At 42.0% G+C, this 23,723-nt stretch overlaps 3 protein-coding genes across 30 annotated transcripts in view; 2 read left to right on the forward strand and 1 right to left on the reverse strand.

Moving 5' to 3' along the window:
* Nucleotides 1-10,516, reverse strand: part of UBAP2L (ubiquitin associated protein 2 like) — a 44,373-nt gene extending 33,857 nt beyond the window's left edge. For 24 of the 25 annotated variants that reach the window (XM_068965119.1, XM_068965115.1, XM_068965118.1 and 21 more), the window contains exons 1-4: nucleotides 10,414-10,485; nucleotides 6,315-6,444; nucleotides 4,629-4,706; nucleotides 3,949-4,059 (exon numbers count right to left, since the gene is read on the reverse strand). In XM_068965119.1, the coding sequence (XP_068821220.1) occupies nucleotides 3,949-4,059; nucleotides 4,629-4,706; nucleotides 6,315-6,404 (279 nt within the window). In that variant the 5' untranslated portion in view covers nucleotides 6,405-6,444; nucleotides 10,414-10,485. Of the gene's footprint in view, nucleotides 1-3,948; nucleotides 4,060-4,628; nucleotides 4,707-6,314; nucleotides 6,445-10,413 lie in introns of all 25 variants that reach the window. The other variant, XM_068965098.1, reaches the window with a different exon arrangement.
* A 307-nt stretch (nucleotides 10,517-10,823) lies between these two features.
* On the forward strand, nucleotides 10,824-19,632 carry C2H1orf43 (chromosome 2 C1orf43 homolog). Of its 4 annotated transcripts, XM_068964379.1 has the most exons (7): nucleotides 10,824-11,105; nucleotides 11,494-11,595; nucleotides 15,469-15,586; nucleotides 15,791-15,844; nucleotides 16,793-16,959; nucleotides 17,052-17,110; nucleotides 18,693-19,632. In XM_068964379.1, the coding sequence occupies exons 1-7, from the start codon at nucleotides 11,040-11,042 to the stop codon at nucleotides 18,886-18,888; spliced, it is 762 nt and encodes a 253-aa protein (XP_068820480.1). In that variant the 5' UTR covers nucleotides 10,824-11,039; the 3' UTR covers nucleotides 18,889-19,632. The 4 variants fall into 4 exon arrangements, with proteins under 4 accessions (XP_068820480.1, XP_068820481.1, XP_068820484.1 ...); XM_068964380.1 differs by lacking the exon at nucleotides 15,791-15,844; XM_068964381.1 differs by lacking the exon at nucleotides 11,494-11,595 and having other exon boundaries at nucleotides 10,825-11,105.
* A 533-nt stretch (nucleotides 19,633-20,165) lies between these two features.
* CFAP141 (cilia and flagella associated protein 141) lies at nucleotides 20,166-23,008 on the forward strand. The gene is made up of 4 exons (XM_068993542.1): nucleotides 20,166-20,198; nucleotides 20,531-20,571; nucleotides 22,254-22,383; nucleotides 22,907-23,008. The coding sequence occupies exons 1-4, from the start codon at nucleotides 20,166-20,168 to the stop codon at nucleotides 23,006-23,008; spliced, it is 306 nt and encodes a 101-aa protein (XP_068849643.1).
* Nucleotides 23,009-23,723: the final 715 nt, after the last annotated feature.

The following is a 23,723-nucleotide window of genomic DNA, read 5'->3' on the forward strand; positions in this document are numbered from 1 at the left end:
TCAATAAAGCAGATGTTTTTCTAGAACTCTCTTACTTTTTCCATGATCCAGTGGATGTTAGCACTTTGATCTCTGGTTCCTCTGCCTTTTCTAAAACCAGCTTGAACATCTGGAAGTTCACGGTTCACGTATTGCTGAAGCCTGGCTTGGAAAATTTTGAGCATTACTTTACTAGCGTGTGAGATGAGTGCAATTGTGCGGTAGTTTGAACATTCTTTGGCATTGCCTTTCTTTGGGACTGGAATGAAAACTCACCTTTTCCAGTCCTGTGGCCACTGCTGAGTTTTCCAAATGTGCTGGCATGTTGAGTGCAGCACTTTCACAGCATCATCTTTCAGGATTTGAAATAGCTCAACTGGAATTCCATCACCTCCACTAGCTTTGTTCATAGTGATGCTTTCTAAGGCCCACTTGACTTCACATTCCAGGATGTCTGGCTCTAGGTGAGTGATCACATCATCCTGATTATCTTGGTTGTGAAGATCTTTTTTGTACAGTTCTTCCGTGTATTCTTGCCACCTCTTCTTAATATCTTCTGCTTCTGTTAGGTCCATACCATTTCTGTCCTTTATCGAGCCCATCTTTGAATTAAATGTTCCCTTGGTATCTCTAATTTTCTTGAAGAGATCTCTAGTCTTTCCCATTCTGTTGTTTTCCTCTACTTCTTTGCATTGATCGCTGAGGAAGGTTTGCTCATTAACAGCTGTCAAATAACTTTAAAAATATGGAATAGTAATATGAAATTACTATTAACTTTCTCAGGGCTAACAATAATTTTGTCATATAAAACAGTATCCTTTTAGGAAAACATGCTGAAGAATTTAGGAAATCAAAGTACTCTGATGTCTACAATTTATTTCCAAATAATCCAAAGTGTTCACCAGTGATGAGTGGATATACAACATGTGCTATAAACGCACAACACAATATACTCAGTCTTCCGAAGGACTGAAATTCTGACCCAAGTCACAATACAGACAAACCTTAAAAATATTTTGCTAAATTAAACACAAAAGGACAAATATTTGGTTCCACTTTTATGAGGTACCAAGAATAGGCAATACCTTATATGAAATACCACAAACAGAAGATTTTACCCAAGCTGGGAGTGGGGCATGGAGAGTTAATTGTTTTATGGATACAGTTTCTAACTGGGAAATGAAAAAGTTCTGGAAAGGGTAGTGGGAATGGTTGCCCAGGGCCTCCCAGGCGGCTCAGTGGCGAAGAGTCCACCTGCCCAGCAGCAGACACAGTTTGGATCTTTAGATCAGGAAGACCCCCTGGAGGAGGTCAAGGCAGCTCACTGCAGTACTCTTGCCTGGGAAATCCCATGGACAGAGGAGGCTGGCGGGCTACAGTCCATGGGGTTGCAAAAGAGTCAGACACGACTTGGTGACTATACAACAAGAATGGCTGTCCAGCACCATGAATGTCCTTAGTGACAAAGAATTGTTTACTTAAAATGGTTAAATTGGTCAATTTCCTCTAGTGTATTTTACCACAATTTAAACATTTTTAAGTTCAAAACAAGTAAATTTAAAACTACACTAAAAGATGCCACAGAGCAACTAAGCCAACACACTGCAGCTACTGAAGTCTGTGTGCCTAGAGCCTGTGCTCTGCAACAAGAGAAGCCGCCGCAATGAGAAGCCTGTGCACCGAAAGAGCTGTCCCCGCTTGCCCCACCTAGAAACACCTTCAAGCAGCACTGAAGACCCAGCATGACCAAGTAAGTAACTATACTAAAGGAACTTCCCTGGTGGTTCAGTGGTTAACAATTCGCCTTAAAATACAGGGGACACAGGTTCAATCCCTGGTCAGGAAACTAAGATCTTGCAGGCCACACAGCTTGGCCAAAAAAAATATTAAGCATCCACCTAGGACCTAGCAGTAGCGTGTTGCCTATTCTTCCAACCCACCCTGATTCCACATTAAGTTGTAGGTCACTTAATGCTCATAGTAGCTTTGATTCATAAATTATAGTAACCTCATACCTAAACCTGCCATCAGGAACTCTGGAAATGAGACTCAAAACAGTTAGTCCTTAAGAGTTTGTGCTAATCTGTATCAAAACCTGGAAGGTTTCAGAAACCTGTCACCTTTTGGCTTCTCTATGGTTATTTATCAACTGCTGGCACCAGATGGGTTCTATAGATAAAAAGAATTACTATGCTTTGCCCAAAGGCACTGCCAGTTTTCTGATATGATCTCATCCACCCAAATACATGTAACATTCCTGGCAACTGACTGATTCCCATTGGTTTCACTAGTTGCTGGTTTATTTGGGGCATAAACCTACATTCTCTAGCTTATTTTTTTAATACTGTGGAAGAAGGTCAGACTTCTAGTACTGGAAGGTGAAACAAAATGTGATGTGCAAAAGAAAATTTTTTCACACTTTTTTTCTGCCGCATTGCGCAGTATGCAGGACCTTATCCCCTGACTAGGGATCAAACCCATGGCCAGCACATTGGGAGCTTGGAGTCTTAACCACTGAACTTCCAGCGACGTCTCAAAAAAAAACAAAACAAAACACACTTTTAGAAAGCATAGGTAGTCCCACTTTCATCTCCATCCTACTCCCTGAAAAATCTTGAGGCAATTACTCCAGAGTAAACTCAAAATGAACCAAAACTGCTATCTGAGTATTCAGGTAGTAATTTTCAAACAAAAGCAGTTATAAAACCTAGTCTAGGGCCACACTTCTGAAGAAAAAAATCTACAAATCTAAACTCAATGACTAAAAACAGTTTTCACTATTATTTCCCACTGTCTCAAACTGACAAACCTCCAACATTCAGCTAAAGTAACACTGTAGTATCAATCAGTTAATCTAAGGATGAAATCTGGTTATCAATCGCAACCAAAAATCTCGAGTAAGATCAAGTAAATGAAAATGACTTCAAATGATACACTGCTCATTCAAAAAACTAATAATAAAGATCTCTACTCGACACTGCAGAACATCCCAAAGATTATTTAGTAAGGCACCATCCTATTCTTAAGGGACATAACAATCTGATACAATAATAAGACAGTAACAAAACACAGCATTCTCATTAAGTGGAAAGGAAAGGAAAGGAAGAAGTGAAATCAACTCTAAATTCCAGGGCGAGAGTTCCTCCAATATCCCCTACCATCTCCAGGAATAGTCAACAAGCTGTAAAGTTGTTTCTCAGGCTTCCCTGGTCATCCAGTGGTTAGGAACCCATATGTCAATGCAGGGGACATGAGTTGGATCCCTGGTCTGGAAAGATCCCAAATGCATCGGAGCAATTAAGCCCTCGAGCCACAACTACAGAGGCCGAATGCTGCAACTACTAAACCCCGTGTGCCTAGAGCCTGTGCTCTGCAACAAGAGAAGCCACCACAGTGAGAAGCCTGCACGCGTCAATGAAGAACAGCCCCTCGCTGCAACTAGAGAAAGGCTGAGAACAGTAACAAAGACCCAGTGCAGCCAAAAATTCATGAACAAAATAAATTATTTTTTAAAAAGGTTTCTTTCTCTGCTACTTCAACAAAAATAAGTTCACATGATAAAAAGGTATTGTGGGAAAAAAAGGTATTGTGAAATGTAAAGCCAATATTGGTGGGAAATCAGAATCCAGTAAGGGCTGTGGCTTTGTTCAACAGCAATAAATCTTCTATTAGTAACTAAGGCTATTTAGCAGCAACTCTTCACTCAGACTAACCAAGTCTTAAAAGTAGTCATTAGCCTAGAATCAACAATTATTCCAGGCCAACTAAAAGAAACTGATTTTATCTGTTTCTCCTATTTATTGCACATAAATTTTAAGTGTTTGCAACCTCCAGCAAATATAAACAGAGTTCCTTGCTTTATTTGGAGAATAAGAGCGTATGCTTTAAATTGGCCCCACTTGCTATTTTTGGAATTTACTAGCCTCTCAACCAGGGACCCACTTTTAGAACACTTTATTAGCACTCTACCGTATCTGGGTTTCCTTCCAGCAGTACATTGATGGCTCTGTTGACATCTCCATTGCAGTCATGCAAAGCAATGACACATTCATCCTGGTTCTTGCCTGTGATATCAATCAACTGAAAGAAAAAGATCAACAACCATTATGAACAAGCTTGCACTCTCCCAAAAAGGAAAATAGATGAAGGAAAGGGAGAAGACACAGCTGAGTTTGAAAGAATTAGGTTTAAAAAAGCAAAACATGCAGAATTTTGACATTCTAGCTCCAAAAGCAAAATACTAACATCTGTGATTAAGGATGGGGCAAAATATTTATAAAACAATCGAACAATAAAGTATCTAATAGAGAATCAAATGCAGAAACACACAGGCTTCAGTATACCATGACTCTCCATATTCCCTAGATAACACAAATGCTCAATGTTACTGTACAACAGTACTAACAAAGTCATTCAATAAAGAGATTAAAATTAAGATAAAATCTCTTTGAACAAGTATCTGTCAAAAGGGGCACAGTAAATCAGACAATAAAAGCACTCATGTATTGGCTTAACCTATCATATTTCAGGTCAAAATTCTTTTAATACCTAAAGTGCAAAGTATCCTGGTAGGCATCAATCCTATTAACTGTGCTTTAATCTTCATGTTTTTTTTCCCACAACTTATGACAAATCAAAAATACACTCACTTGTTTCACCTTTTCCTCAAAGTCAGCATCATTATGGTCCGAAATCATCTGTGCAAGTCGAATTTGTTCTGCAGTGGCCTAAAAAAGCAAGATCAAGAGACAATAGTTTAGAGAAATGAGAGGGACCAACACAGTCAACTGGGCTTCCCAGGTGGCTCAGTGGCAAAGAATCCACCTGCCAAGCAGGAGATGTGGGTTCGATTCCTGAGTTGGGAAGATCCCCTGGAGAAGGAAATGGCAACCCAGGCAGCGGGCTACAGTCCATGGGGTTGCAAACGAGTCTGACACAACTTAGCAACTGAACAACAATCAATATTCATCATCTCCCACCCCAATTTCCTTCTCCCTGTTACACATGGCCAAGTAATAAAACATTTCCACCACTTCACTTCAGTTGCTCAGTCGTGTCCGACTCTTTGTGACCCCATGGACTATATAGCTGCTAGGCTCTTTCCACCACGTAAGATGCTTAAATGAGCAAAATAACAACACAGTTAAACTGTCATTATTTCACACTATCTTCTTCAAAGAAGCATGGAGCTTTTCTCTTATGTTCACAGTTAAAAGAGACTCATTTTGGGATCAAACACCACTTTGAAACATCTGTGCCTTAATTCAATTTCATGTATTTGCAAAATCATGTGAAAACCCTGTTCCTGTTTCTGCAATGATCACTGTCACTCCCTTATTCCCTAGGGATGAGAACAGCATAAGGTTTAGTCTGAGGATACACTGAGCATATCCTCTAAGTATCCAATGTATGCTTGTAAGATGTCAGAAATTTTAGCCCCAGCTGAGATAAACACTAGAATTCTGCTAGAAATTCACCTGTAAAGAGAATTAAAAGAAAAATGAATAAGAGAAAAGTTCTAATCTGACATATTTAATTTATCTGACCATAACCAAATATAACTGACTCATTCATATTAGGTGCCAACAAATACCAAACTGGTTGTTAAAAATATATATCTAAATTCAACTTTAAAAAAAAAAAAAACCTCATAAACCTCAGTGCCCAGGTTAATTTACTCTTTAAAACTGAGCAGGCAGGGGAGGTGGGAGGGGGGTTTGGGATTGCGAACACGTGTACACCCGTGGCGGATTCATGTTGATGTGTGGCAAAACCAATACAATATTGTAAAGTAAAATAATAATAATAATAAAGATAATATAAAAAAATAAAATCTTGAAATTAAAAAATAAACTGGGCAATACCCATAGAGTGTCTCATTTGTTAATCTTAAAGGAACACAGTAAAGACGCTAACTCCTCATGGGAAAGGAAAAATCAGATTAGGCCTCAATGAGACAAGAGAGGAAAATAAAAGACAAGTTAGGGAAAACAAGAGCAAAGGAAAGGAAAAGGTGGCAAGACAAAGATTGGCTAAAGAGATATCAAAGTGGAAATTCTAGGAAATAAGAAATATATTGCTGAAACAACCCAGATGAATAAAGGAAACTATCTTAGAGATACAAAGCACAGGACCCATTCTTTCCAAGCCTCATAATGCAGTAAATTAACGATAAAAATAAGCACATTGCATCACAGTATGTCATTAACAGTTATTAGGCCCCAAGTGAAAAGAGGAAAGGATAAGAAAATAAGAATAAAGAACCCAAACTAATAACCCAAAGCATAGAACTTTGCAAGGCTACCCCATGGATCCATATCCCTTGGGTTCTTTACCTGGGGCCGCTGCTTGTGCTGTGTCTGGTTTTGGTTTTGAGGTGGTTCCCAGTTTCCCCGGGCTCGGTTAGTGCCCACCGACGTCATCATTTACAGTATATACAAATAACAGTATTTACAAGGTAGAATACTGAAAGATTTTTAAAAAAAAAGGAAGGAAAAAAAAGTTTAGATGTTAAATGCAGGTAAAATGTTTTCAACCTTTTTCATCAGCACCTTCACGACTATCATTTCTTCAAAGAAACCAACATGCACCTGTTCTTGAGACATTAATAGTCTGATGAATTCTTTAGGGTACTAATCCATTTTTGCAGAACAATAAATGCATAAAATGTGTTAAGTGATGGTTTGCTTATTTTAAAGTTATGGGCACAATCTGGTTAGTGTACCTTATAAGCAGGCTTTGTTAAGTTTTGCTATCTTAATAGTTAGCAAAACAATGTTAATAATCAAGTCGTCCCACAAGTGAAAATATCCAAAGTCCCTCTGACAGAAGGAAAGATAATCAGCAAAGCCTGGAAACAAAAGCCTTCCAGGAAGGGGATTAGCCTATACTTCAAATAAAAACAATTTAAAATGCTGTACTCAACCTACCTTTGAAAACAGCTTTACCTGCCTTACAACCATTTAAACATAAGCTGCATGTGTCCTCCATCATTTGGGAAAGGACAAGCTCAAGTCTAGCTTTTCTCCCTCAAGTTTCTGTCCCTCAGTATGGTGCAGGGGCTCCCACAACTTTCCACAAGGCATGTATTAGCCCCAGTGACTGCTCAGAATCTCAGTTCCTTGGATAATAATTCCAGCACCCTGCTTTTGTGGATGCTTATGTTGGTTTCCTAAGTCCGAAGTTCCAAGAAACCAGAATGGCAATTACCCTCCACCACTCACCTTAATATACAGAGAATCCCAAATTTGTCCCAAATCAAAATTATTTGGCACAAAGTTTTATTTGGAAGAAAGTCCTTCTGGGAAATCATTTTAAACTTGAGACATTATTGCCAGCAAGATGACTTTGTTGAGTCTTTAAAGAGACAAGGAACACACAGGGCCTTCCCAAAACCAGATCAGTTTATGTTACAACACTTCTAACAAGCAAAGATTCTAAATGCAATCTCAGTTGCTGTATTTAGCAAACAAAGAAAACATTCATATTATGGAGTGCTCAAAAGGAGGTTACTCTGCATGTTTTATTCCATTCCAAAGAGGACAAGTTTTTACTTTTCTGCTCTACATTATTTATTTTTCATTAATAAAACTTCACATAGGGTAATTCTAGGCTGCCCAGAAGACATTGCCGGATTTGAGGGACAGGTAGGTTGGGTTTCTAAGGAAATATGCAAGCATGAACTACTGAGAGTGAATTTCACCTATTTCTTGGGTCACAAAGTAAGCTAACTTCCCCGTGGATAAATCCTTCACCCAATTGGGTCAATGTGTCACATAGATCTTTATTGTTTTGATGCAGTTATTAAGAATTAAGAGTTCTACATTCCCTATCACCAAAAAAGATTTTTAAGGAAACTTTGGCGCTAATTTTTAACCATTACCTCTTCTCCCTACACATGTGCACAAAAAGGCCTATAAATTTGTCTAGATAGTACAGGATTATTTGATATACAAAAGTCCATTTTCCCAGACTGCCATTATTGTCAAGTTTCAAAACTTAACTTACAAAAAATCAAGTGCTGTTCAACCAAGTACCTAGATTCAAATAAAACAGAAAAAAAAAGAAAAAGAAAATACCTAGAGGAAAACTATTAGGCATTATTGTAATTGGCTCAAAGATGAAGATTCTAACCATGGGAGTAGCCTCTCCTAGAACTTAAAAAATATAGATTGTGTTCTACTCCACGTGTGTTTCCATTTGTGAGCAGGAGTTGTTAAGTAGAATTTCATGACTACCTGTAAAGACAATTGCATGTACAGTACCTGTCAGCGTAAATACATTAGTCATTTCAAAACCCACATTAATTACTTAGGAAAAGCAGGGGGAACCTCCTGATCATTCTATTAACTTCCATTTCTCTCTTATAAGTGCTTTGAAATGTGTGACTAACAAAATTTTACCACCTATATAGTAGCAACACTGAGCAACAGGTCAAAAATAAGTGATCTGAGTGGATCACTAGAGGGCACAGAATTAGTAGCCTTTTAGTAGTAAAAAGACACATACCCAAAGTTATCACAGTAGAGGTGAGGAATCTTGTTAAGTACTCTTTCATATAGCATAAGAATATTTAATGAAAGTAGGTGAGAAGTATTGGAGACAAGGGAATAGTGCGGGAACAAATACAGGTTTCAACACAGGAGTGCCCTTGACCATTTTTTGAAAACCAGCTACTTAAAAAAATAGCCAGAGAAATTTTACAGAAAAAAATAAATAACAAGTATTTATTGAGTATCTACTATGTGTCCAGTATTTTAGTAAATACAAAAGCAATATGACTTGGTTGCTGCCCTCAGGGAGCTTACAATCTAATTTGAGAAACAATTCAGAAACTCTGAAGCTGGACAGGGATGGGTAAGGCTTGCTACTTCTAAAAGAGCAATTAATTCCCCTAGATGCTCTGTGGAAATTATCCCTGCAACTCCTTCCCCATCAACTTGAACCTAATTTAAAAAAGAGTACTTCCCAGTTAGGACACATTTTGGCAAGAAGGGGCTTTAAAAAGCATAATCAAAACAGTACATTTTAAGGTCTTTCATCATCAGTTTTCATGCCAGCAACACTTTCCGACTTCCCGTTCACAACGGAAATAATCACCGGGAGAGCCTAATCTTTTTAAGGACAATGGCTGCAGGATCTCAAAAGCAGTTTTATCAACCCATACACGGCCAAAACGTTTTAGTTCTCCAGGAATTCGGGTTGTCAATGACCCTCATCACATCCCAGCAAGTCACATCAGATATCCATCCCCAAAGCAGAAGGTGGGCGGTGGAAGTGAATGGGGAGGAGACAAAAAACAAAACAAAACACGATTTCACCATCTAATAATCAGGGACAGTCAAAGGCAAAAAGGATAATAACACCAACAAAAAAGGCCTGTTACTGTGGTGTTTTTCTTTCACAATATCCTACACCAGAGATGGCTACATTTCAAGAACAGTGGAAAAGGAGCAACCTATTTGTGACATCAGTTTGCAAAGCAATTTAAGGACTGCCCACAAGGTGAAGGGTCTGAAGAAATTTGGGATTCCTGTTCCATTATGAGAAGAGTGATCAAAACCCCACTGCTCTAGTGACGTCCCTTAGGCGTAATATACCCTATGGGGGCCTCCCATGCCCAGCTTCCCAGATAACATAATTGTTTGGGGTACCCAAAACAACAGTATGGACAACAGGAAGCTAAAGACAGCAGCAAAAAAATATATTCCAAGAGCTGGGGCGGTGAGAAAGAAAGAAGGGTAATAAGAGGAGCTGACAAAGAGGCTGGAAACGGAGAGGGGACGCAAGCCCACGCGTGGAGGATGGGAGGCTCACCCCGCTCAGCACCACATCGGGAGCTCACAGGGCCAATCGCCTCCTTACCTCCCACCCGGAACAAATTAATCCTCCGCACTCCAAACTGAGGGCCACATGGGGGAGTTTGGGGCAGCTCCACCCCATCGTCTTCCCTCCCCCCCTCCCCGCCACCCCTAAACCAGGCCGGATCCGGATCAGAGGGGGCCCGCAGAGGGTTGGAAAGGGAGGAGGCCTTCTCCTCTTCTCCACAGGAACCGGCCAGCGTAAAGAGAGGGCCCTACCTCAGGCGGGGCCCAGGCCTCGCTCACTCGCGCTCTTTCTCGCTCTCCCCCGTCTCAGGCTCTAGCCGCATGGCCCCCCCCCGCCGCCGACTGCCTCAAGCCCCGCCCCGGCCACGCTCCCAAATCGAGGCCCCGGCTCTGGCGCGGCCCACTAGGCCGCGAACCCAACCATAAACAAAACCTCCAGCGGCCGACTCGAGGGGGGGCGCCAGGGCTCGTACGACTAGGTGGGGGGTGTACAGTGGGGAACACGGTGCGGGGGGGCCTACCGAGGGAGGGGTATACGGCGGGGGTAAGGGAGAAAGGAGGGAGGGTAAAAAGGGGAACGCGGATTTAAAGGGGCCGCGGACAATACCCGGCCCCGCCGCGCTGCCGCTGCCGCCGCCGCCGCCGCCAACGCCGCTGCGCTCCCAACTTTACCTCAGTCTCCTCCACACTGACACCCCGGGCCGCGCCGCCCCTGTCACGTGATATAAGGTTCCCTCCTCCCCCCTCCCCTTTTCCCTCTCGCGCTCGCTCTCGCGCCTTCTCCCTCCCACTTGCCTTCCTGCGTCCCCCAGCACGTGACGCGAAAAGGGACGCGCACGTAAGCGTGCGCGTGCCGCCTCGCCACGAGACACCTCATTCCGGCTGCGCGCGTGTGCCCCGCCTCCTCCGCGGCGGCCCCGCCTCCGCCACGTGACGAGCAGAGGGCTTCTGCTTCCTCTTACTGGCGTAGTTCCGCGTCTCAGCACTCGCCGGTCCCGGTTGTCTTTGCGTGCCTGAGTCACGTGCTTGGGGGAAGCGGGAAGGCAGCGTTCTTCTTTCCTAGCCCCCCCCCCATCCGCCATGTTTTCAGGCCCGGTCAGCCTTGGTCTGTCCCCGTAAGGAAATGGCCGGGGAGTTTCAGGAAACCCAGGCGCCGTTGCCTCAGCGGAGCCCGGGCTGACGAGGCAGGGCAGCGGGTTAAACCGGAGCAGTTCCGCGCGGGGTGGGGAGGCCATGGCGTCCGGCAGTAACTGGCTGTCTGGCGTGAATGTCGTGCTGGTGATGGCCTACGGGAGCCTGGTGAGGAGATTCCCCCACCCCATTCCTGCGGTCGCGTCTGACCCAGTAGAGACCCTCCTCTTGAGCAGTCCCCCGTGTCCTCATTCTCCACCCACTCACCTGCACTTTTTTCTGGCTTTGACTCCTATCCCAGGAGTACCTGGGAGCGTAAGTCACCGACTCGCACCGCCCCGCCCCCAGCTGAGAACCCTCCCTCTAAACCCTGGGACGCAGACCCCCCACGCGTATCCGCCACAGGTTCACCCGTACCCACCGTATCGGTAGTGGCCTTGCTTTGCCCCAACTTACATCCCAAAGCACCCCTGAGAACCCCAATTGATATTTGAATTGAAGGCATGCCTTTTATTAGTTTAATTTTTTAATTCAAGGTTCTCTGCCTTTTGGACAGGTGTTTGTACTGCTATTTATTTTTGTGAAGAGGCAAATCATGCGCTTTGCAATGAAATCCCGAAGGGGACCTCATGTCCCTGTGGGACACAATGCCCCCAAGGTAGGTCCTTAAAACATGAGATAGGCGTGGTTCTCCAGATCTATTAGGGCTCAGAATGAGATTTCCTTTGCCTTTCGGGAGAAGGCAGTGGCACCCCACTCCAGTACTCTTGCCTGGAAAACCCCATGGACGGAGGAGCCTGGTAGGCTGCAGTCCATGGGGTCGCTAAGTCGGACACGACTGAGCGACTTCACTTTCACTTTTCACTTTCATGCATTGGAGAAGGCAATGGCAACCCACTCCAGTGTTCTTGCCTGGAGAATCCCAGGGACGGGGGAGCCTGGTGGGCTGCTGTCTGTGGGGCCGCACAGAGTCGGACACGACTGAAGCGACTTAGCAGTTTGCCTTTCGAAATGACTCAATTCCTGTATTCTTTGTCCAGTTACCCACGTGCTTGCTTTAGTACATTGAGTGATAAAGGTCATCTTGAGTCCTGGCTTACCTGCTCACTGCTGTGGCACAGCTAGTAACTTATCCAAGGACTTCAGTTTCTGCATCTGCAGAATGAAGGACTTGAATTAAAATTCCAAACTTTCTGTGGTAAGATATTTCCCTGTTAAACTTAAGCTACCCAGTGTTTTCTGTTTGAGGATTTTGTTTTGTTTTTGATTTGGGATGGAGTTAGAGTGATTAGAATTAGCCCCACATCAGTGAGGAGGCAAACTTTGCAAAACTTTAGATTTATGAAGTGAAATCACTCAATCATGTCTGACTCTTTGCGACCCTATGGACTGTAGCTGGCCAGGCTCCTCTTTCCATAGGATTTTCCAGGCAAGAATACTGGAGTGGGTTGCCATTTCCTTCTCCAGGAGATCTTCCCGACCCAGGAATCGAACCCAGATATCCTACATTGCAGGCAGACTCTTTACCGTCTGAGCCACCAGGGAATCCATTTAGATTTATGAGGGCAGCACGAATCATCTAGTTCCATCATTCGTGTTACAAACTGAAACCTAAGAAAAGGAAGCAACTTACTGAGGACATACAGGCAGTGAATAACCAAGTAGTCTCTGTCTCTACTGTCTGCTGAAGATAACTGCCTTCCTTTCCTCACTTTAAATAATCTACTGAAATTTTATTTATATCCCAGTCCTCCCTGAGTTCCATACTTGTGTATCCAGATGCCTACCTAACATTTCCAGTTAGATGTCTGATAGGCATCTCAAACCCAACATGTCAAAATCAGAACTCTAAATACCCTCCTGCCACCTCCACCCTGCTGCTCCTCTCTTCCGCTTCTGGGTAAAAGGTGCCTGCTGCCCCTACCAACCTCCTTTTGTATGGCTCTCCATTGATCACTGGGATCCAGCTGCGCTGATTGAGTTTTTTATCTTTATGTGTGCTGTCGCTGGGGCAGAATGATCAACCTCTGGTTTTCATGTAGCTAGTTCATTTGATCTTTAGAGCTTACCTCAAGTACTATTTCCTAGAAAGAGGAATGCTTATGACTCATTATAAACTAGGTCTTTTTTTTTTTTTGAGATAGCATTTTACTACAAATTGTCTTTTATGTGTATTTGTTTAATGCCCGTCTCTTCCCTAAGCTCTAATAACGTAGGCACCATGCTAGTTTTGTTCACTGCTATAGAGCCACGGCCTACGTATAGTAGACAGTTAATAATTCATCGAGTGAAAAGCAGGTTAGTGGGAGGGCTAGAGCTGGTATACAATTATGTCAACTCCTAGATCAGTGTTCTTTCATTAAATAGTGTTGTAACTCTCTTCTCATTTTTCTGTGATGATATATTTCATGGAAAGCCTCAAAGATGTGGCCTGAAACCTCAGCAGTGCTTCCACACTCTCTCAGTTCTCCAAATGCCAACTGCCTCCCATAAGAAGGACACAGTGTTAGTTTACACTATATCATGAGTCAGTCAAAACTTGGACTATTTAGAAACACCCCATCACTGCCACCCCCTCCCGGCAACCATAGACTAGATGAGATTAAGATTCCTTTTGCTCTAAATCATTCTGTCTAAATTCTTACCCGTTGCTGGTGAAAGTGTAAATTAGTAAAACTGCTTTGGAAAATACTGGGGTATTGTCTAGTAAGATTGCAAACCTACCTAATCCACAGCCCAGCAATTCCATTGCTACCATACAGAAATTAATTTTTGCATGTGTACCAGAAGACATGTACAAGAATAAAGCATTGTAATTTTTTTAAATATGGTACGCTAAATTTCCACTTGAAAACATATTTGTGTTCTGGAACACTATGAGAAATGAAAAGAAACTGAAGATAAGAATGTGAACACAGATGAATCCCCAAAATCTTTTTGAATGGAAACAATAAATTACAAACATGAATGAATCTCAAAAACATCCCGAGTGAAAAAAATGCCAGAAAGCCATTCACAAAAGAGTACATACAGGAGGGGGGTTCATGTTTGGGAACACATGTAAGAATTAAAGATTTTAAAATTTTAAAAAAAAAAAGAGTACATAACCATATGATTCCATTCCATTTGTAGAGAATTTTAAAACAGATAAAACATCAGTGTTCCCTGGGTCATGGAGGAGAGTTGAACTGCAGAGGAGGATGAAAAACATTTTGGGATGATGGAAATGTTCTGTATCTTGATTGGAATGGTAGTTGGATGAAAGTATTCATTTGTCAAGATTCATCAAACAACACGTAAAATGGATGTATTGCATTTGAATTAAACCTCAATAAAGTTTATTTAAAATTTTAAAAGATTGCAGAGAAATTCAAAATATTTTTCCATTTGTATGAAGTTCAAAGCCAGGCAAAGCTAAACATCTTCAGGGTAACATGATAAAACAGCAAAGAAAAATAAAACTTGAGAAGTTTAGGTTGGAGGTTGCATTTGACCGGGAGTGGACACAAGGCTTTGAAGTCATTGGTCATGTCCCAGTTCTTAAAGTGAGTAGTGCATTCAGGTGTTCATATTAATGAATTTTATAATTATTTAAGGTGTACATATATGTGAAATGTATTCTATGTATGACATACTTCACAATGGAAGTTTCTAAACAGTTACAAGAGAATACTTCTTGGGACTCTGGCAGCCCTCTTAAGTTAGAAAATGAATATGAAACTGTTAACGGTGTGTGTGTGTATATATATATATATATATATATATATATTTTTTTTTTTTTTTTTTGTAATTTGACTGCAGCAAATTTTGCTGTAGCATGTGGGATCTAGTTCCCTGACCAGAAATCAAACCTGGGCCCCCTGGATTGGGAGCTTGGAGTTTTAGCTACTGGACCACCAGGGAAGTCCGTAGTTTCTTTTTGAATTACCTACTTAAAAAATTAAATATGCTCTTAGAAGAAAACCTCTAGAAATCCTGTGGTCCACCAGGTAGAGATAGTTCCCAAACTTCTAAACCACATACAGATCTCCTTATAGGGTTTTAGAATAGATTATGACCTACAGTTGATGTCCATTTTTTCCCAGCTCAGGAAAAAACAGCTAACCAAGACTCTTCTAAATCCAATTGAGGGGACCTCCATGGCAGTCCAGTGGTTAAGACTACACTTCCACTGCAGGGGATGTGGGTTCAGTCCCTGATGGGGAATCTAAAAGCCTTCATGCAGCTCCCTGGTGCAGGAAAAAAAAATTTTTTTAGAAAGTCAGAAATAATAAAACTTGAAGGAATTCTAGCAGATTAAAAGATCTAGCTTAGAGATACGTGGTTTGGAGAGGTTCTTAGCAAGTCCAGTCCCATTCTCTCTTAAATTATTACTTAAATTCTTGAGTCTTAACCTGGCGCTTTCATTAGCCAAATGAGCATTTTCTTTGCTTCTGTTGTCTTAGTTGTTCCCCACTTTGCCCCATTTCCAGATTGATGGGAAGCAAAGTACAGGCTAAATGGCCGTGTATTCTTTTCTCCGCATGAACAGGACTTAAAAGAGGAGATTGATATCCGACTGTCCAAGGTTCAGGATATCAAGTATGAACCTCAGCTTCTCGCAGATGATGATGCAAGACTGCTACAGCTGGAAACCCAGGGAAATCAAAGTATGTAGCATGTTCTTGGACAGTACTTCAGTGAGGGGGCTCACAAATTCTGAAGTCCTTTTCTCAGTTGTAAACAGCTGCTGTCAAATTCAACAGCTGTGGTTCCTTGTTACTGGGCATATGTTAGATTGGGAAGCACTAAGCTTGCTGGAGTTTGGAGACTCTTTTGAGGGTTATTCCTGACACCAGTCTCTTTCTCAACAGATTGCTACAACTACCTATACAGGATGAAAGCTCTGGATGCTATCCGTGCCTCTGGTAAGGGCTGCTCAGCAGCTGTTCTGTATTCTGAGAGCTCACCCAGGAAAGAGAGGGAGGAACCTAATTTATGTTAGAATTTGTCCTTTCTACACCTACCCAACTGGTAGGAGTTTGCTAATTTTGAGAGTACTGGGTTACTGTTTTGCCTTAAGGAAATGATGTAGGTAAGTTATTTTTCTCCAGAGAGTCTGGATTTGTTTTGTTCTTTCTATACCTTTAGTTGTGAGAAGGCAATGGCACCCCACTCCAGTACTCTTGCCTGGAAAACCCCATGGACGGAGGAGCCTGGTAGGCTGCAGTCCATGGGGTCGCTAAGTCGGACACGACTGAGCGACTTCACTTTCACTTTTCACTTTCATGCATTGGAGAAGGAAATGGCAACCCACTCCAGTGTTCTTGCCTGGAGAATCCCAGGGACGGCGGAGCCTGGTGGGCTGCCGTCTGTGGGGTCACACAGAGTCGTACACGACTGAAGCGACTCAGCAGCAGCAGCATACCTTTAGTTTCATGAACTAGTGGTAATCTGCTTGTTTTTCCATAGGAGACAGGCAACATCTGCTTTTTCACCAAGCCTACATAGATGGTTCTTGATTTTTTCTTTCCATTTGACCATTGTCAAAAATGCTCTTGAATTTTTTTTTCCATTTTTTTCCTATGACTGTTGTCAGAAATGCGCTATCTCTACCAAAACATAGTTTATATCTTAAACTAATGGGTAGGTAGGAGGGTAAATAGGAAAATGACACTGTTATATACCATTGGTATAATTTAACAGTTATATTGCCACCACTGTATAGCCACTCAGACATAGCTCTAGATCTCTAGCCCTCTTAATTCTCTTAAAATTTTCCCCCAACTCACTCATTGTACCTGTTTCTAAGTTTGGGAAATTAGGAAGACTAAACAAACGGGAAAGCGGGTATCATTGTTCTGTTATCTCCACAGAGATCCCATTTCATGCTGAAGGCCGGCATCCCCATTCCTTAATGGGCAAGAATTTCCGCTCCTACCTGCTAGATCTTCGAAACACTAGTACTCCTTTCAAGGGTGTGCGCAAGGCCCTCATTGATACCCTGCTGGATGGCTATGAGACAGCCCGCTATGGGACAGGGGTAAGCCACAGTGAATGGCCACTTTTTCCTTCAGGAAACTAAAGGGATGCCCCAGACTGAGAGATCCTCATTCTTCCTTCCTCTTTCTTCAGGTCTTTGGCCTGAGTGAGTACCTGCGCTATCAGGAGGCCCTGAGTGAGCTGGCCACAGCGTGAGTTTGGAGGGGAACATGTCAAAGGAAGCTGGTTAGAGAATACAGTAGTCCTGGGTTGTTTTCACAGTTAGATTACTTTCAAAAGCACTGTGAACAAAATCAGGTCCTAGAGCTGTTTCTTTCTTATGGTGGAAAGTAGATGCAAGTTAGTAAGAGAAGTTTCTCCTACTTTTTTGTATCTCTTTTCTTATTTTGATTTTTTTGTCCAACTCAGTAAAATGTCAGAATTAGTGTAATCTGTTATACCAGTAAAAGGAATAAAATAGTTTTTCAGCAAACAAAAATGTTTTCCTTTGTATCTTGGTCTGATAAAAGTAAGAATGAATTGTCAGCCAACTTTATTACCACTTAAAGTATTAATAACCCTGACTGAAACAAAAGGTATCACTAAAGAGCTAGCTGTGTTTTATAGAAGAGACTTCATGACTTTTTGCTGGGAACATTTTAAATACCTGCTAACAGAGCTTCAATATGTTGTTTATGCATGTATGTAAACATAAGAGTAAAGGGGGAAAGCCAATCTGGAATAAAGAGTTACTTACCAGCCACGAAAATAATACATCTGCTTTCTGCTGTGTTGATTATGACTCTTTCTCAAAAGATGAGGGGTATGTCTGTCCTGTTTTCTGTATATCCTTATATGTTCTAAAGACAAAGGTCCTATAAAAACTACTTAGAAAACTAATGAAAACCCTTGGAAAGGGTGGAGAAGGCCTGTTCAAGTTCAGTTTCTTTGAAAGTAAAATACTGTATGACTCCACTTATGTGAGGTACCTAGAGTGGTCATATTCATAGAGACAAAGCAGAATGGTGGTTGGTAGTGGCTGGAGGGAAGGAGGAATAGGGAGTTGTTTAATAGGCAGAGAGTTTGTTTTCCAAGATGAAAAGAATTCTGGACATTGGTTGCACAACAGTGTGAATGTACCTAATACTACTGAACTGTAAACATTTAAAAATTGTTAAGATGGTAAATTTTATGTGTATTTTACCACATTTTAAAAAATTTAGTCTCTTAGATCTCAGTTTCTAGAAAGTTACAATAGGTATATTGAAGAGTATAGGCTCTAAAATCTGACAAACTTAGATTTTAATCCCAGCTCTCTGTCACTTACTAGCTTTGTGACCTCAGGCACCTTCCTTGATGGACCCTCAGTTTCCTAATCTGCAAAAGGGGTGATACCACCATAAAGGGATAATGGGATGTGAGTAAATTACATGTTGGTAAAAGAACCAGATTTAGTGTCCTAACTTATGATAATTCAATAGTTAATTTCAATATTATTTTTTGGAGGTCAGTTGTTTCAAAGGACTCTTTGGACTGGGAGTATATTAGTGGCATGCACACATTAGGTGAATCAGAATTAAAAGTTTTCTTTAAGCACAGTGGAATGAACACGAGGTTGAGTCAGAGGCAGGGACTCAGTGGTAAGCTACCACATGGGATTTTAGTAACTAGTTTGTAAGATAGGACAGAGACGATTTGTGGCTACAGTTGCATGTATAGGATATGGAAGCCTTGAATTGTTTTCTTCCATTAGTCCTCTGTCTGTCCATGACCAGCCCTCTTTGTGTTCTTCAGGGTCAAAGCACGAAGTGGGAGCTCTCAGCGACAACACCAGTCAGCAGCCAAAGACCTAACCCAGTCTCCTGAAGTCTCCCCAACAACCATCCAGGTGACATACCTCCCCTCCAGTCAGAAGAGTAAACGTGCCAAGCACTTCCTCGAATTGAAGAGCTTTAAGGACAACTATAACACACTGGAGAGTACTCTGTAATGGAGCTGAAGGCCTCTCACTGTTGAAGGAGCCACACAGACTGCAGTGTGCTTGCCGGGTGGCCTCACTCAGGTCATCGGGGTCAGCCCAGCTCTGGATCAGCTGAAGCCCTGGTTGTGTTCAGAGCTCTTAAGATTTCATGGCGAGGATCATTCTCCCACCCGTTCTTACGGCCAGTTTCAGAACATCAGTTAAGACTTTATTTTCCCTTGGTATCACTTTTCTCTGGAGTTGAATTAGATGTTTTTCTCAATATTTCTGTCAAAGCTTCCTTAAAAATCCTCACTTGGTTTTTTGATCATGGTTCATCTGTCATTTTCCAGACTATAAATTATCCCAAGGGTGACCAGGCTTGGTGTCTTGTCTTCTGTACACAGCTGAATGGGAGCCTTTTGGTTTGAAACATCTAAGAGTTGATGGGTGGAAATGGTATACAGAATGCTGGGGAAATTGGTGGAGGCCATGAGTGCTACCTAGAACAACTTACCCTGGTGCTCCGCTTAAACCAGGATGTTAACGGGAACATTAACACAACTTCTCTAACATGCGAGGATCTGCCTTCCACTTTCATTGTATACTGTCATGAATAAATTGAAAAAGGAATGTTATAATCTGATATAATCCCGTCACTCCTTATTTGTGGGATACTGTGAAGGAATAGACCAATATCTTGATCTGACTTTATAAACCATTTAATGAACAATTAAAAAATAAAGCATATGATTCATTCCTCTCTAGTTGTCTTTTAATAAAACAGGCATGTGAGGACTTCTTTGGTGGTCCAGTGGCTAAGACTTCATGCTCCCAAGGCAGTGAGTACTGGTTCCACCCCTAGTTGGGGAAATAGAGTTTGATCCAAAGTTCGATCAAAGATCCCACATTCTGCAACTAAGACCTGGTGCAGCCTAGTTTTAAAAAAATGTTTATTTATATTTGGCTGCACCAGGTCTTAGTTGCAGAATGTGGGATCTTTGATCGAACTCTGGATTTGTGGTATGCAAACTCTTAGTTGGGTCATGTGGGATCTCAAAAGAAGAAATCCTAAATTGCAACTGGGGTCCTTGCTCATAAAAGTGCCTGTGTCACTAATAGAAGGCTGGAGAACCAGGATTCCCTTCAGGTCTCTGGGGCAACAGGCCAGGTGACCAATGAACTCTCATAGGCCTAGGCTCATTGTTGGAGGTGTAAATGTTGCTATGACTACTGAATCCTTGGTGACTAAACAGAAATGAGAGCTTGCTCAGTCTCCTAAGAATACATCAAGCAAGTCTGTAGACATGTCCATGGAAAAGATCGGAAAAGTAGAAGAGGTATGCAGAGTTGGAAAGGCTGCTTTGGATGAGTTTCCCCTGGATAAGGTTTCCAGATGAATTTCTCAGAAATTGACAGTTCTTGAGAGGCCCTTGATGTAACTGAAGGGTAGCAGCGGGCCGGGGGGTAGTGGGAGACTGGCACATGGTAGGTATTCAAATATTTGCTGCATACTAACCCCTGCATGAATAGGACTTTCTCCACACCTGCCCTCGGAAGTTGGCTACTCCCCTCTCTCCGAAAAGAAAGATCTTTGTCTCCCACTATGTTAGGGCACTGAGGGTGAGGTACTGGAGATCAAGGCAGATAACAGAACTCCCTTTTCTTGCAGCATTTTCAAAGGGTCCTGGGACTTAAGAAGATGGTGGAGAGGTAATCTCTGCTTCTGTCCTTTCCCTTACGCTTCAGCTTGACATTTTCACTCTCCTGCCCTCCTCTGATATCCACTTCATCTTGTTAGAGTTTCCTCAGAAAGGCAAATAGGTGTGAAGCAGGCAAGCAGCAGCCTTTGTTTCCTTGTTTCCCATTCTCTGAAAGAAAATTGGAGCAAGTTTTTGTTGTTTTACTTTTTAAGGAAAATTCAAATATTTGTTGTCTGGTATCACACTCACCAACCATGTGGTAGGTATGCGGTAGGTGTTTATTGAATGAGTGAATAAGAAAACTCAAAAGATTAAGCTGTGTATCTCTTATCATCTGGGGAGTTTTTTTTAAAAAACAAAGGTCTTAGGCCTTCCCCAGTGGTCCAGTGGTTAAGATTGCTTGCTGCCAATGCAGTGGGTGGGGAACTAAGATCCCATGTGCTGCATGATTTGGCAAAAGATTTAAAAAAAAAAAAAAAAGGCCGTAACCCAGAAGAAGATTCTGACTAAAATGGCCTAAGATTAGCTAGGATAAGCCTGTTTTTTAAGGTTTCATAGGTTATACCCAGAGATAGCAAGGATGTGAGATAAAAAGAATGCATATAGTTTTCATGGGAGTCAAGATTGATGCAGCCTTTTTTGTAAAATCTATCAGAATTTTAAATTCACAGATCCTTTGAACTGGCCACTCAACTTCTAGGAATACCTTATACACATACCTACAAAAGCAATAGAATGTACACACATGAGTATTCATGACAGTATTGTTTATACAAATAAAAAAGCTAGAAGTAACATGTAGCTGGTGAAATTATGTTATAAAAGTACTTGGCAGCCTTTAAACAGAATGAAGCAAATCTCTAAGTGCTGATACGAAAAGTCCAAATTGTTATGTAATACTGCTTATGTAAATGTATGATTTCATGTTAAAAATAAAAGTTTTACTTGCTAATACATGATAGAAAATTTTTCTGTAAAGATGCACAAGAAACTGATAACTTTGTTGAGATGAACTGGGGCAGAAGAATGATGCTTCCAGCTTTCATTTACTATATATCCCTGTATATATTTTTCAGTCATCTGTAAAAAATACTTGATTTTTTAAAAGAAATGTCAACAAGATTATCTGAACAGAGGATATGTGTGTGTATCACGTGTATAATCCTGCTGTGTATTAGAAAACTTTAAATGATTCCAGAGTGTGTCTAGCCAAGACTGAGTATCACTGGATGATGGAAGGAATCAATCCTTAGATTGGACTTGATACGCAGGTCTGCCATTAGGTGACCTTGGGTAACTCACCTGAACTAAGTTTCCTTGTTTATATAATGCAAAAATTGATACCTATGACACATGGTTATTATGGTGATTGAATGATATACTTCCTATTAATATATGCTAGGTTCTAAATCAAGGTTTCCCTGGTGGCTCAGATGGTAAAGAATCTGCCTACAATACAGGAGACCCAGGTTGGATCCCTGGGTTGGGAAGATCCCCTGGAGAAGGGAATGGCAACCCATTCCAGTGTTCTTTCCTGGAGAAGCTAAGCCAGTACTAGTCACCTTTTCAAGGAGTTTGCAGTCTTCTCTGACAATGGTACAGAAGTTCTGATGAAGAAGAGCCTCCCTGACAAGGTTTTGTCTCTCCTCCTAACTCTAACCTATTCAACCTCTACCTTTGTGCCTGGGACAGGTGGCGAAATTCACACACATACTGTCTGTGGCAGATAACATTAAGCCAGAGGAGAAACCCATATGCTGTCCTAAGGATGCAGGACACCATGGTACAGGAGTTGGCACTGGCCAACAAGCAGTTGCTGATGGTGAGTTCATGGCTGAAGGTTCACCCTCCACTGCACTATTCCTTTTCCCACTGGGATTCCCAAGCTCCTGGTCTCTGCCATTACACCAGAGCAGCAACTCTTAACCCTGAAATCAAAGCTCCTTTTCACCGATTCTTTGTATCCAGCTGCAGAGTCCCAAAGCTGTCTAGTCTTTGCTCCTCCCACCTTGGCAAAACCGTGCCTTTAGTGCCTAGCATCTGCCTCTGGGAACCTCTCTCCTTGGAGTCCCCTGTTGCTGTCATGTCACCATTGTATCCCAGGTGCCTAGAAAAGTTTGTGGGTTTTGGAGTGTTCTCAGAAAAGACGTGGGTCTGCACACCCACAGAGAAAAAAATGGGTTGGCTTCCCCTCTAAAGTTTAGTCTTTGTGCTCCTGCTTAATTTTAAGCCATAGCTAATTCCATATCCAAGAGAAAACGGGATGGGAAAGCAACCAGGGAGAAAGAATGAGGACGGCAAGTACACAGAGAGCATATATCACACTCTTCTATCCACCCCACCAGGTCCGTCAAGCGGCCCTGCACCAGCTGTTTGAAAAGGAGCATCAGCAGTACCAGCAAGAACTAAATGAGAAGGGCAAAGCTTTTTACGTGGAGAGACTCTGATGGCATTCGAAACATGGTCCTTCCATTCTCACCGCATCTGCTAACCTAGCCTTCTTGAGCCCCACTACCTCCAACGTCCCTTCCTAAACGCACTTTCCTCTGGTTATAGTTATCTGCCCAGAGCTTAGGACAGTGTTCCCACTCTCACATCTCCTGTTCTTGTCAACCCCCGGTGCTATCTGGAAAATGATCTATGAAACAATGGTGAAAACAAGAGTGACGCCTTGTGGTCAGAATGAGGTATGCAGTATTGACGTGAGTGGAGGGGAGGTGGATAGGTGAACAATGTGAGCAGAGCATCCTGGTTTGGTTTAATAAATAAAGCTAGTTCTTAAAAGTTCAGACCTGGACCGCTGGCTTATTCTTTCAGCCCACTTCAAAGTGTTTATTCACAGCTGCCAGTATCTTAATAAAGCTTTCTGGATTTGCTCACCATCTCTCTGATCTCACTTCCACAGATCTCTTCTGTATACTTGGACAATAGCTCTGAATCTGCCTATTAATCCACAGGCACTATGGGGCTTGATGTCAGTAGGACTGGATTTTTTTTTTTTTTTACTTTATTTTACTTTACAATGCTGTATTGGTTTTGCCATACATTGACATGAATCCGCCACGGGTGTACATGAGTTCCCAATCCTGAACCCCTTTCCCACCTCCCTCCCCATACCATCCCTCTGGGTCATCCCAGTGCACCAGCCCCAAGCATCCTGTA

The sequence above is a fragment of the Capricornis sumatraensis genome, chromosome 2 (genome assembly GCF_032405125.1).
Source record: "Capricornis sumatraensis isolate serow.1 chromosome 2, serow.2, whole genome shotgun sequence".
In the NCBI taxonomy this organism is placed as follows: domain Eukaryota; kingdom Metazoa; phylum Chordata; class Mammalia; order Artiodactyla; family Bovidae; genus Capricornis; species Capricornis sumatraensis.